General features: G+C 37.1%; 1 protein-coding gene across 1 annotated transcript; it reads left to right on the top strand.

Annotated features, from left to right (window-relative positions):
- The first annotated feature begins 1,628 nt into the window (after nucleotides 1–1,628).
- Nucleotides 1,629–2,114, top strand: LOC127101756 (secreted RxLR effector protein 161-like). The gene has a single exon (XM_051039203.1). The coding sequence runs from the start codon at nucleotides 1,629–1,631 to the stop codon at nucleotides 2,112–2,114; it is 486 nt and encodes a 161-aa protein (XP_050895160.1).
- The last annotated feature ends 9,407 nt before the right edge of the window (nucleotides 2,115–11,521 follow it).

Below are 11,521 nucleotides of genomic sequence, written 5' to 3'. Positions count from 1 at the left end.
GGACTCTCTTTTTAGTGCAGAAAAATGATGCATTTAAAGCATTTAAGAAGTATGCAAAGCAAATCCAAAATGAGAAGTCACTAACCATTGCCTCCATAAGAAGCGACCATGGTGGAGAATTCCAAAATGCTTCCTTTGAAGAATTTTGCGATGAAAATGGAATCTCTCACAATTTCTCGGCACCAAGGACTCCTCAACAAAATGGAGTGGTGGAGAGAAAGAATAGGTATCTCATTGAGCTTGCAAGAACAATGCTTAGCGACTCCAATCTTCCAAAATACTTTTGGGCGGATGCGGTAAGCACGACATGCTTTGTAAGTAATCGAGTCAATATTAGACCTATCTTGAAGAAAACTCCTTATGAACTTTTCAAGGGAAGAAAACCAAACATAGCCTACTTTCATATCTTAGGATGCAAATGCTTTGTCCTTAACAATGACAAATATAATCTTGGTAAGTTTGACGAAAAATCCGATGAAGGTATTTTTCTTGGTTATTCTCTCTCTAGCAAAGCTTATAGGATTTATAACAAAAGAACTTTAACAATTGAAGAATCTATGCATGTATCATTTGATGAAACTAACCCCTCAAAGGAGGATATTATTGTTGATAATGATGATGATTTAGTAGATATTCCTCAAGAGATAGATTTCATATCCGGTAATGAAAATCAACCGGAACACCATGAATTACAAGATCCACAAGACGCAAACATCAATGATCTACCTAAAGAATGAAGAACTCATAGAGACCATCCAATCGACAAGATTATTGGTGACATTAGTCAAGGAGTCCCAATAAGATTGAATTTAAAGGATGCTTGCTTAAACATGGCCTTTGTCTCTCAAATTGAACCTTCCAAAGTTGATGAAGCCTTAGGAGACGATCAATGGATCATTGCTATGCAAGAAGAACTCAATCAATTTGAAAGAAATCAAGTTTGGGAACTTGTTCCGAGACCTAGCAATAAACACATCATTGGAACTCGATGGGTCTTCAAAAACAAACTTGACGAAAATGGCATCATTGCTCGTAACAAAGCAAGGCTGGTCGCACAAGGCTACAACCAAGAAGAAGGAATTGATTTCGAAGAAACATTCGCTCCAGTAGCAAGGTTAGAAGCTATACGCCTTTTACTTGCTTATGCTTGCTCACTAAACTTTCAGCTTTTTCAAATGGATGTCAAAAGCGCATTCCTTAATGGCTATATCAACGAAGAAGTTTACGTAAAGCAACCCCCGGGCTTTGAAGATTTCAAGAATCCCTCACATGTTTTCAAGCTAAGAAAGGCTCTTTATGGATTGAAACATGTGCCTAGGGCTTGGTATGATCGACTTAGCAACTTTCTTTGTGAAAAAGGTTTTGAAAAAGGCAAGGTTGACAAAACTCTCTTCATCAAAAGAATCAAGAACAACACATTGTTGGTACAAGTATACGTTGATGATATCATATTCGGATCAACAAACAAAGATATGTGTGAAGAATTCTCCTCAATGATGCAAGGAGAATTCGAGATGTCCATGATGGGTAAAATGAATTATTTTCTCGGCTTACAAATCAAGCAACTAGACAATGGTATCTTCATAAATCAATCCAAGTATTGCAAAGAACTCTTGAAAAGATTCGACATGGATAGTTGCAAGCAAATGTCTACCTCTATGGGATCCGGAACTTATGTTGATCAAGACGAATCCGATACTTTAATTGATATCACCAAATATCGAGGTATGATTGGTTCCTTGTTGTATTTGACGACAAGCCGTCCTGACATAATGTTTAGTGTATGTCTCTGTGCTCGTTTTCAAGCTAATCCAAAGGAATCACATCTCACCGTTGTCAAACGAATCATGAAGTATCTCAAGGGAACGACAAATGTTGGCCTATGGTATCCTAAAGGTAGTATGTGCAATTTAATTAGTTACTCTGACGTGGATTATGCAGGATGTAAAACAAATAGGAAAAGCATGAGTGGAACATGTCACATTCTCGGAAATGTACTAGTTTCATGGGCATGCAAGAAACAAGCGTGTGTTGCTCTGAGTACAGCCGAAGCAGAATATATAGCAGCAGGCAGCTCTTGTGCTCAGATACTCTGGCTAAAGCAACAACTTTGAGATTTTGGAATAGACCTCAGATGTATTCCGCTAAGATGTGACAACACAAGTGCCATCAACATTATGAAAAATCCAGTCATGCACTCAAGAACGAAGCATATCGACATCCTCCATCACTTCCTTCGTGACCACGTGCTCAAAGGGGATGTTGAAGTTACATTTGTGGATACTCATAACCAACTGGCCGACATTTTCACCAAGCCTCTCGCAAAGGAACCGTTTTACAAAATTCGAAGAGAGCTTGGAATATTAGATGAAGGTGACATATAAACTCGTCATAACCTGTCTTATGATGAACCAGGGCAAAGGTACGCAAAAACATTATTATCTTACCAAAGAATAGAAAAAATGGTGCTTTACAAATTTTTCAATAAGTAATCGGTTACCACATTTCTGTTAACCGGTTAACCAGTAGCAAATTTGGATTCTGGGACATTTTTTTCTATCAGGTAACCGGTTACCACATTTCTGTTAACCGGTTAACCAGTAGCGTTTCTGACCTCTGTGTTATGTTTTTGTTTAACATAACCGGTTACCACATTTCCTGTAACTGGTTACCTCGCTGCTCTTATATTTTTTTAAAAATAAATTTCATTTTTTATGTGGCTCATATTCATGCATGGTTTTTTGATTCGCTTCATCTTCATCACTCTTCAACTCACTCTTAAACCCTCATAAAACCCCACATAAATTCCTCCATTGAAAAACATAAAATCTCACAAAACCTTCCAACTACTCCCTCCAAATCAATTCCCACTCGCTATAAACTCTATATAAACTCCCTATCTCCTCATCTCTCACTCACAAAATCATATCTCTCATAATCCAAACATCCCCTTCAAAACCCTAACTCTCCTCCTCAACAATGGCTTCCTCTATGCAAAATAAGGGTAAGAAGAAGATGGGAGAAGAAAGTTCTGATCCTCAAATGGAAAATACCGTTAAGGCTCGTCGTTTAACTTTTGGAATCCGCAACCGCCCTCTCTTGCCGGTCAAATATGTGAAGTTCACCTCTTTCCCAAGTCGGAGTTTTGTGTTTCCAGCTCTGTTAATCAAGCAGCAAGTTTACGATTTGGCTTCCAATGTTGGTGCTGTCTACCCTGATCTGGTACAAGAATTCTTTCACACTTTCAATATCTTTTAAATATTATGACTCTTAATTATATGATGTTTTGTATGCTTTTTATATGCATGATCTCCAAACTGTTAATATGTCTTGTCCCATCCTTTTCGATAATGACAAAGGGGGAGAAGAGATTCTCTAGCATATATTGTATGTATCTAACAAACTTGCAGAAACTCAAAATTTCAAAGTCTCCAAATAAATAGAGAATTTAGGGGGAGCATTATCATAGGGGGAGCAAACGTGTTAGAACATCAAGTCCTATGACTCTTTCAAGAATCGCCTTTTGAATCGGGTTATCATCATCAAAAAGGGGGAGAATGTGAAGACATGGCTTCTCGAGTATTTTGATGAAGACAATGATGCACGTACAGGGTCAATCATCAAAGAATGGATCAACACTTCAATAGAGCAAATTCACACAAAGTTTCAATCATACATATCTCAAAGTTGCTCGAGAAATTGATCACAAAGGTATTGGAATTTAATCTTAGTTAATGTTTATATATAAAGTGTTCAATTGATTGTTGCATGCATAATATGATATGGACACTTAGAATTTATTTCAAAATAGTTATAGCCTTTAAAAGCTCTCAATTTTTCCTTTTTTAATAGTGGTAACCGGTTAACACTTTTGGGGTAACCGGTTAACCCGAAACAAAATTCAATTTCTGGGCAGATTTTGTTAACATGTAACTGGTTAACACTTTCATTGTAACCGGTTACACAGTTTAAAATTTGAATTTTTCTTAACGTTACAATTAATGTAACCGGTTAACACAATTTGGGTAACCGGTTACTACTGGGAATTTTTGTAGAAAAATTGCAACTTTTCATATTTTCAATTCATGCCTCTTCTCTATGAACCATGGCATCCAGTGGTTGTTTGCACCTGTTTAAAGAGGTTCATAGAAGGATATTTAAACTAAAATATTTCAGATTGAAAATCACCTCCTCAAAATTAATTTTCACAATCTTTCTTTGTTTACTATTTTCAAAGATAAGTGTCCAAAATTCATATGCATCATTTGAACACTTCTATAAACATTGTAAGATTGATTATTCCAAAAGGAGAAGATCAATCCTTTGATTGATATGCAGATATTTCCAGATTATTCAAACTTCCATTTAAATTATACACTTATTGTTCTTCACATCTTAATTTTTTCAGCATTAGTGGAATTAAGATAGTGAGTGTTTTATCCTTACTTGTTTGATAGTAAGAGGTGCATAGGAGAGGATTGTTCTCTTATCACTAAGAAGGTTTCCTTGTTTAGAAACAAGAGAGTCACTTTGAGAGGATTGTTGTCATAAGTGGACTTTGTTGGAAATCCAAGAGTTTGTTCTTGGCGGTCTTTGTTGGTCATTGTACAAGTCCAAACAAATAGTGAAAATCTCTTTCTTGTTGGAAAGGGGACTGGATGTACCTTCGGAGTATGAAGGGAACCAGGATAAATCTCTGTGTCATTATTTTTTCTGCACTTTACTACTTTCCTAAACACCACAATAAACTAGAAAAAATAATCCCTACAACAAGAAAATTTCAAGGTCTCTAATTTACCCCCCCTTTTAGACTGATTTCAGACTTACATAAACTACCTCAAAACACCACCGTATATAATTTTCTCGCCGTTGTGGGCAAGCCCTGATCACCATATCATGTTATACACCTACTAAGCCATATGAGTCTCTCTACCCTAGCAGGGGGAACATGCACATATGTACTTTTTGACCAGTATAGTGGCACCCACTATGAGACCCCGGTAAGACTAACATGGGCCACACCTCCTTTATCACTGTCACATTTCCTACTGATACCCCTCACTCTTATACTTAGCCACCTTCAACTATGGTTAATAAGATAACTCAATCGCCTACGCCCCGACGGAGATACGTGCCTCCATGGAAGAATTATACCGATATAACCAAACATTGGAAGACGACATCCACATCATTAGAAAACGCTAACAATACGCTAACCCACCGGAAGAGATGGAATTGTTGGATGCCCAACCACTCTCTGACGAGATATGGGGGGAATTTATCCCAAAAGGTTTCAAACCTCTCTCCTTGGTCAAGTTTTTTGGGTGCACTAATCCTTACGATCACGTTGTACCCACCAATACACAGATGTACATCATAAGGGGTGTCTGACTCTCTGAAATGCAAGTATCTATCTGGCACTTTCAGGGATGCCACCCTTAGATGGTATATAAGTTTATCACGTGCTTCTATCAACAATTACCAGGAAGTGGTATAGTAGTTAGTGCACCAGTTCACCGTCGGCCGCCACATGAATATTTCCACAACCATCTTGTTCAACATACACCAAGGTCCTTCAGAATCACGGAGGTATTATCTCGTCCATTTGAATGAGGCCACCATCAGGGTCGTCTCACCAAAACAAGAAATGTTTGTGAGGGCGTTCCAAAAAGGACTTAAGGGGGCATACTTCAGCGAGTCCCTTTCCCAGAAGCCAAAGTTGTCGTTGGAAAAAGTGGTCACCCGAGCTAAGTGCTACATAAAGGGCAGGGAAAGCCACAACAAAAATAAAGCACACGACATCAAGGAGTGTGTTCCCAACACTGAAACCTCACACCACAAGAGAAAGAGAAACATGTTCAAAAGGGCGGGTAAGGTGGCAGATGGCTTCACACCTTTGAATACTCTCCGTGAGAAAATCTAGCACGAGGTACTCCACCCTCACAACATCCCTACAATGTTTGTCCCTAAGGAGGATGTGATGGGTTCTAAACCAGGAAGATGGTGCAAGTTCCACAGGGTAAAAGGACATCACACTGAGGACCACTATTAGCTCAAGAAAGAAATTGAATAAACTAATACAGGAGGGACACCTCAAGAAATATGTGAAGGGCAATTCCTCCCCTTCGTAAAAGAATTGCATCAGAGTGAGGACATACAATCCACACGTCACACGCTCAACACTATAGCAGGAGGATTCGTTGGAGGCGAGGAAACTAGTTTTTCCAAGAAAAGGTACGCTAGCCAGACCCTGAGTGTATAAAACCTTCTTTAAGTCAATATTGAAGGTGAGATCCAAGCATCGGAAGCCACAATAGCCTTCTCGAAGAAAGATGTATTTGACATCCACCCTCATAACGACGATCACATGGTAATTATCGTTAAATGCAAAGACTGAGGGATTAAAAGAGTTCTCATCGGCCAAGGGATCTCTTCATACATATTATACTTGGAGTCTTTTGAAAGAATATGCCTTGAATCAAAGGATCTAAAGACATTTACAAGATCGCTGGTTAGATTCTCAGGAGAACATGTACATGTAAAGGGATATATCACCTTAAGGATCATCTTTGGAGAATAAGATCAAGCTAAAGAAATAAAGGTTAGGTATCTGATTATTAATGTCCACTCTTCATATAATATGATTATAGGGAGATCGATCTTTAACTGGCTAAATGCCTCTTTATCTACTTTTTATTTGTGCATGAAGTACCTACTCCCTAATGGGAGACTAGGGATTATTCCACGAAGATCACCATAAAATGTTACGCAGAAAGCCTCAGGTTGAATAGGATCCACACTCAAGGTGGAAGGGCGAAGACGATAAGCTCGGGAATAAAGCAAGTATTGTATCTCTTCCATTTGTAAAGAACAAATGGCTTTAAGAGTTGCATTCCTTTCCCTTTTTTCTCTCTTACAAGGGGCGAGGTTTTTTAATGAGGCACCCCATTTTTTTATGTTAAATTCCTCATGTTTGGCTATCTATTTCTTTACAAGAAACTTAAGAGTTCAAGAGAATATCCCCCAATGAGGTGATCAATTGTTGGATCTTTAATTGGGATCCTTGTCGCCTAATGAGATGATTAATTGTTGGATCATAAATTGGGATCCTTTCCTCCAAATGAGGCAATTAAAAGTTGGATCCTTAAGTGGGGTCCTTCCCGAACAATGAGAAGATCAATTGCTGGATCCTTAATTGGGATCCTTGACGCCCAATGAGGCAGTAAATTGAATCCTTAAGTGGGATCCTTTCTGCCGAATGAGGCGATAAATCATTGAATCTTTGAGTAGGGTCCTTGTCGCCCAATGAGGCGATTAAGTTTTGGATCCTTAATTGGGATCCTCGGCACCCAATAAGGTGATAAATGGATAGATACTTAAGTGGGATTCTTCCCTCTCAATGAGGCGATCAATTGGTGGATCCTTAATTGGGATCATTATCGTCCAATGAGGAGATCAATTTGATGGATCCTTAATTGGGATCCTTTCCTCCCAATGAGGCGATAAATAACTGGATCCATAATTATTAAGACTTCTATTACTTATGGAAATAGTTAACCAACTCAATGTTGGTGCACAAGGTTAAAAAAGGATGAAGATGGAGGAATAGAGAGAAGAGAGAGAGAGAGAGAGAGAGAGAGAGAGAGAGAGAGAGAGAGAGAGAGAGAGAGAGAATAACAAACTTTAACCAACTTTAACTACAATTCCATTAACGGTTACACATAAAAATTGCTTGCACACGTACTACACTACAATACTCAGTGGATGCAACTGTTGATAGCTACAGTACTATATATAAATAAATGATAATGCCATGTAGGAAAAATACTAAAAATAATGAATTACCCTTCAACATCATCCCTTAATTCAGGATTTAACTAATCAAAAATAATAACACTAATTCCATCTCTCAAGTGGAGAAATTGATCAATCTGTATCGCTTTCGTCAGAACATATGTCAGCTGCTTCTGGATGCTACAATGCATAATTTCTAGCACTCCATTATGAACCTAACTTCCCATAAAATAATAATTAGTCTCTATATTCTTGCTTCTTCCATGTAGCACCGACTTCTTGGAAAGATTGATTGCATACTTGTTATCAATCATCAACTTCAGAGGCTTGTTTACCTTAATCTTCAGATCCTGCAATAAATTTAGAAGTCAAATAACTTGACATGTAGCCACAACACCTGGAATATAGTATGCTTCACAGGTTGACAGAGCAACAACTGGTTTCTTCTTGGAACACCAAGAAATAAGACTTCCCAGATACTTAAACTGATATCCAGAAGTATTTCTCCTGTTAACTTTGTCTCCACACCAATCAGATCTGAGTAACACACCAACTATGAATTAGTCTTTTCTCCATAAGGGAACAAAACTACATACTTCAGAGTCCCCTTAACATATCTCAGAACCGTACAATAACTTGGTAATGAGACCACTTCAGTTTACTCATGAAGCTACTAACCAATCAAACTGCATAGCAAATGTTAGGTTTGGTATTACAGAAATACCTCAGATATCCAACCAACTTCTTGAATGTTATGGCATCTACATCATCACCTTTAGAATTAGAATCCAACTTGTGATTTTTTTTTACGGTGTGACAGCAGCCTTACAATTCAGCAGCTCGAATCTCTTTAGAAGCTCAAGTTCATATTTTAGCTGATGCAAATTGATACCCTTCTTAGAGTACATAAACTCCATACCTAGGAAATATGTCATATTTCATAGTTCAGTTATCTTAAACTCATTCATCATCACCTTCTTGAACTTAGCTATCTCATGTTCACAACTCCCTGTTAGCAATATGTCATCAACATAGAGACACACCAGAATCATATTTCTTTCAAAAGTATGCTGAACATAAACACCATACTACATCTCACACTTTCTGAATCCTTGTAACTTGAAAAATGAATCAATTTTCAGATTCCAAGCTCTAGGAACTTGTTTCAGTCCATACAACGGTTTATGTGACCTATACACCATCCCTTCCCGATTCTTTTTCACAAATCTAGGAGGTTGTGACACATATACCTCTTCTTGCAATGGACCATTTAGAAATGGAGATTTCACATCTAAATGCATCAAAGGCCAATTCCTATTAGCAGTTATTGCAATCACCAGTTTGATTGTCCCATGTCTCACTATAAGAGGAAACACCTCAAAGTAGTCTAACCCAGGTTTTTGTAGAAAACCTCGTGCCACTAACATTGCTTTGTGTTTGTCAATTGATCCATTTGGATTCAGTTTCTCCTTGAAAAAACCCATCTGACACTGATGACTTTCTTGTCCTTTGGAAGCTTAGTCAACTCCCAGGTCTTGTTTCTTTATATAGCCTCAAGTTCTTCATGGCCTTCAACCACACTTTCTTCTTGAGTGCTTCTTCAACATTGACTAGTTAAGGGTCTACTAACTGTTAAAAGGTTTTTTTCAGTGAGTATTTATTTTATCGTCTCCATAGGGATTGATGTGATATTGTCGTTGTTCTATAATATACAATGTCTCAAGCAAGGTTTTTGAATGGTTTTGGTTTGGTGACAGAAACATTCATAAGAGTTTGTAGCAATGATAAAAGTTTAGAAAGATTAATTTTTTAAAAGATATATCAAGACTAGATTTCATCAACCTATTTTGTATATATTCGATTAATCAAGCATGTGAACTTCATTTATAAATAACCATATATCGCTCATCTATACTGCTCATGTCTAAGACGGTATTGCAAGTTTTACCGTATTGTTTAATTGACAATGTCTCAACCTCTTAAACAATACAAATAACATTAATGATCCGATACAAAGTGAATACTAAATTCAACTTCCACGTCTAGACTTGATCTTTGATAGATGATAAACTTAGGTTAAGATTTAAAAGATATTTCTCAACAATGATTCAAACCATAAATCTTCAATAAAAGCAAAGGTTATCATCTACATTGATTATCAAGTTGTTCACATACAAAAGATCAAAATAAATACATACAAGTTAAGATTGATTACATCTAATCTTGATACAAGAGGGTTTAGCCCTCCATTACCATGATAGCTTCTTCAACAAGTAATAAGAAGAGATTCACAAGCATCAATGTTGAAAAACTCGAAGATTGATGTTTCGAAATCTTGATTTTGAGTTCTTGGTGAGTTTTGGTCTGAAAATACCTTTGGAATAAAGTTGGAATGATATATCCCCAAAACTATCTAGCCAAAAGTATATATAGTATGGGCCTAAAAGTGAAATCGCGCTAAGCCCCATCAGAGCCTTCTTAGAGCGATCAACAAAAATGAACTTAAACCACCTTGATTCACGCTAAGCACACTCCTAACATGAATTTCCCAATTTCCTCTTGTCCCTCTTTCTCTAAGCGCTCTAGGACCGCGCTTAGCGCGCTTTAGAAAACTTGGAATCTTTAATATTGAAACTTTAGGTCTTGCTTGGTGCCTTTAGATTTCTCATGCTTCCAATAGGCTTTGAAACCTACAAATTTGCACCAAAATGATCAAACAAAAGCTATTTACATGATGATGTTAAAAACTACATATTTACACTTAAAGCTAAGGTATTAACAAGAAATTCCATTGAGATCAAGTGGAAAGGGCCACAAAATACTATGGATTATTTACACAAATTGGCCCTTAACAACTCTCCCCAACTTATAACTTTATTTGTCCCAAAAAAAAGTCTATCAAATCCAAAAGACAAAAAACAACCTCCAAGAAAACGGGAACAACAAGTTTATAAGAACGAAATTAATTTCATGGTTCAAATTCAAAAGCACAACCAAAGTAAAGCTTACCATTATTCCAAAACAAACCATGCCTATGAAACAAATGCTTAATGCACACTTCATATCAAAATTTCTAACATAATGCAAATTCAAACATGAATCACACCTAAACACACATTCATCAGTGGATGAGAAACAAACATGAGGGACTTTTACTCTCATCCAACAATCCTGCTAATGGTAAGACCCCAATTTTGACCTTAAGATCCCTCATGCTATCTCATCATATGCATTAGCTTAGGGATCACACCTTGACATCCTCCTTACCCCTCATTCATTGGGTTTGCATTGGGAGAGATCACCAATCACATTTTATTGTATCATAATTTGGTTTTCATTATTCACTAACCAAAATTCCAAAAATATGTCAATGTATAGTTCACTTCTTTTGTAGGTAGTGTGTGTGGTCACTCATGCTCCATCAAGCTCATATCTAGGGTTTGAGCCCCTCAATGCAAGGATATTAATCAAGATATGGTTAACATTGGTTGTATACATCATATATGTACCCTCATGTTCTTCATTTATCATTTGGATCAAGAAATCATCAAGAGTTTGAAGCTTGTTTGCCTTAGGAACCCTAATTCATCTAGGTATCTTATGTGACTTCCTCGGCAAGTTTCTTCAACATTTGGTCCAATAAATCAAGGGATACTTCATATTACATGTTATTATACATATATGATCCTCCATAAGTCAAAGATATCAATATAAGTTTAAGTTTGCA

Source organism: Lathyrus oleraceus, chromosome 7, assembly GCF_024323335.1.
Source record: "Lathyrus oleraceus cultivar Zhongwan6 chromosome 7, CAAS_Psat_ZW6_1.0, whole genome shotgun sequence".
In the NCBI taxonomy this organism is placed as follows: Eukaryota; Viridiplantae; Streptophyta; class Magnoliopsida; order Fabales; family Fabaceae; genus Lathyrus; species Lathyrus oleraceus.
This window is presented reverse-complemented; position numbering and strand designations above follow the sequence as displayed.